General features: G+C 34.1%; 1 protein-coding gene across 1 annotated transcript in view; it reads left to right on the top strand.

The window, feature by feature from the left end:
• The window catches only part of LOC111088527 (WAP, Kazal, immunoglobulin, Kunitz and NTR domain-containing protein-like), a gene marked incomplete at its 3' end in the record, with an annotated part of 21,206 nt that overhangs the window by 8,301 nt on the left and 11,910 nt on the right, over positions 1-995 (top strand). The window contains exon 2 of the mRNA XM_022398950.1: positions 548-655. Coding sequence (XP_022254658.1) covers positions 548-655 — 108 coding nt within the window. The remainder of the gene's footprint in view (positions 1-547; positions 656-995) is intronic.

Raw genomic sequence — 995 nt, 5'->3', positions numbered from 1 at the left:
CGTGCTCTAGGTATTTCTAGGACTGTTTTGAACTTAACGTCACATTTCATTATTAACGACCCGCAACTCTCTCTAGCTAACAAATAAATTATAACGTTAAAAATATAGCTTACAACACTACCAATACATGCCTGTTCTCTGGCACAGTTAACTTTCACACGATTATCCCCTTTTCTTTACAATTTGCATAACATTTTCCAATACTGTGTACCAAAGATTCCATGGGTGTAAGTGTAGTCATTTATCAATGTTCAAAGTGCCCATTTTCTCATTATAAGCCAATTCACGTCATCACAGTATGTATAGCATACAGTAGAATAAAGTGTGCTCTAATGTGACAAGGTAAAGTGTAGTGTTACGATGTTGTATAACAGTATGATATTGTGTTGTATAGAGTGAAATGGTACAGTGTATTGTGGTATACTTTAAATATTTTTGCATAACGAAAAAAAAGAGTTGTTCTACGTGTTTCGATAAAGAAAAAGAATACATTGTAACGTTCTTTTATAGATTGTAACGTTATCACTGTTTTTAATCCATCTTACAGTTCCAACATCTGCCCCTAGAAACCTGAGTGTCACCAGGTCTAAAACCTTGTCGAACACACTTGACCTTCTGTGGGAGCCACCGGTCAATCCAGGGGAAGAAATAATAGGTATGTATTGGGTCACTTTGAAAATAAAAATCATAATGGAGAAACTAAGTTTGAAATAATATTTCTCAAGTGAAAAGTTTCTCCTGGTTAACGGTCAGATACAGACTGGCATATTGAAAACAATATCGCCCTCAGCAAGCACGAGGACTCCAGCTACCCCAGCAGAGCTGCGGACCAAGAATGTGTTTAGGGTAATTTGCCCTAAAAAAATAAATCATAGAATTAAGGTTAAAATTAAGGATCCAAATCAAACCTCACATATCTAGTTGTGCTTTTGGGAGAAATAAAAAATATAAATATACTTTAATTTTAATTGATATATATATATATATATATATAT

The sequence above is a fragment of the Limulus polyphemus genome, unplaced genomic scaffold (genome assembly GCF_000517525.1).
Source record: "Limulus polyphemus unplaced genomic scaffold, Limulus_polyphemus-2.1.2 Scaffold3947, whole genome shotgun sequence".
NCBI lineage: Eukaryota > Metazoa > Arthropoda > Merostomata > Xiphosura > Limulidae > Limulus > Limulus polyphemus.
The sequence above is the reverse complement of the archived record's forward strand: the minus strand, read 5'-3'. Positions and strand labels throughout refer to the sequence as shown.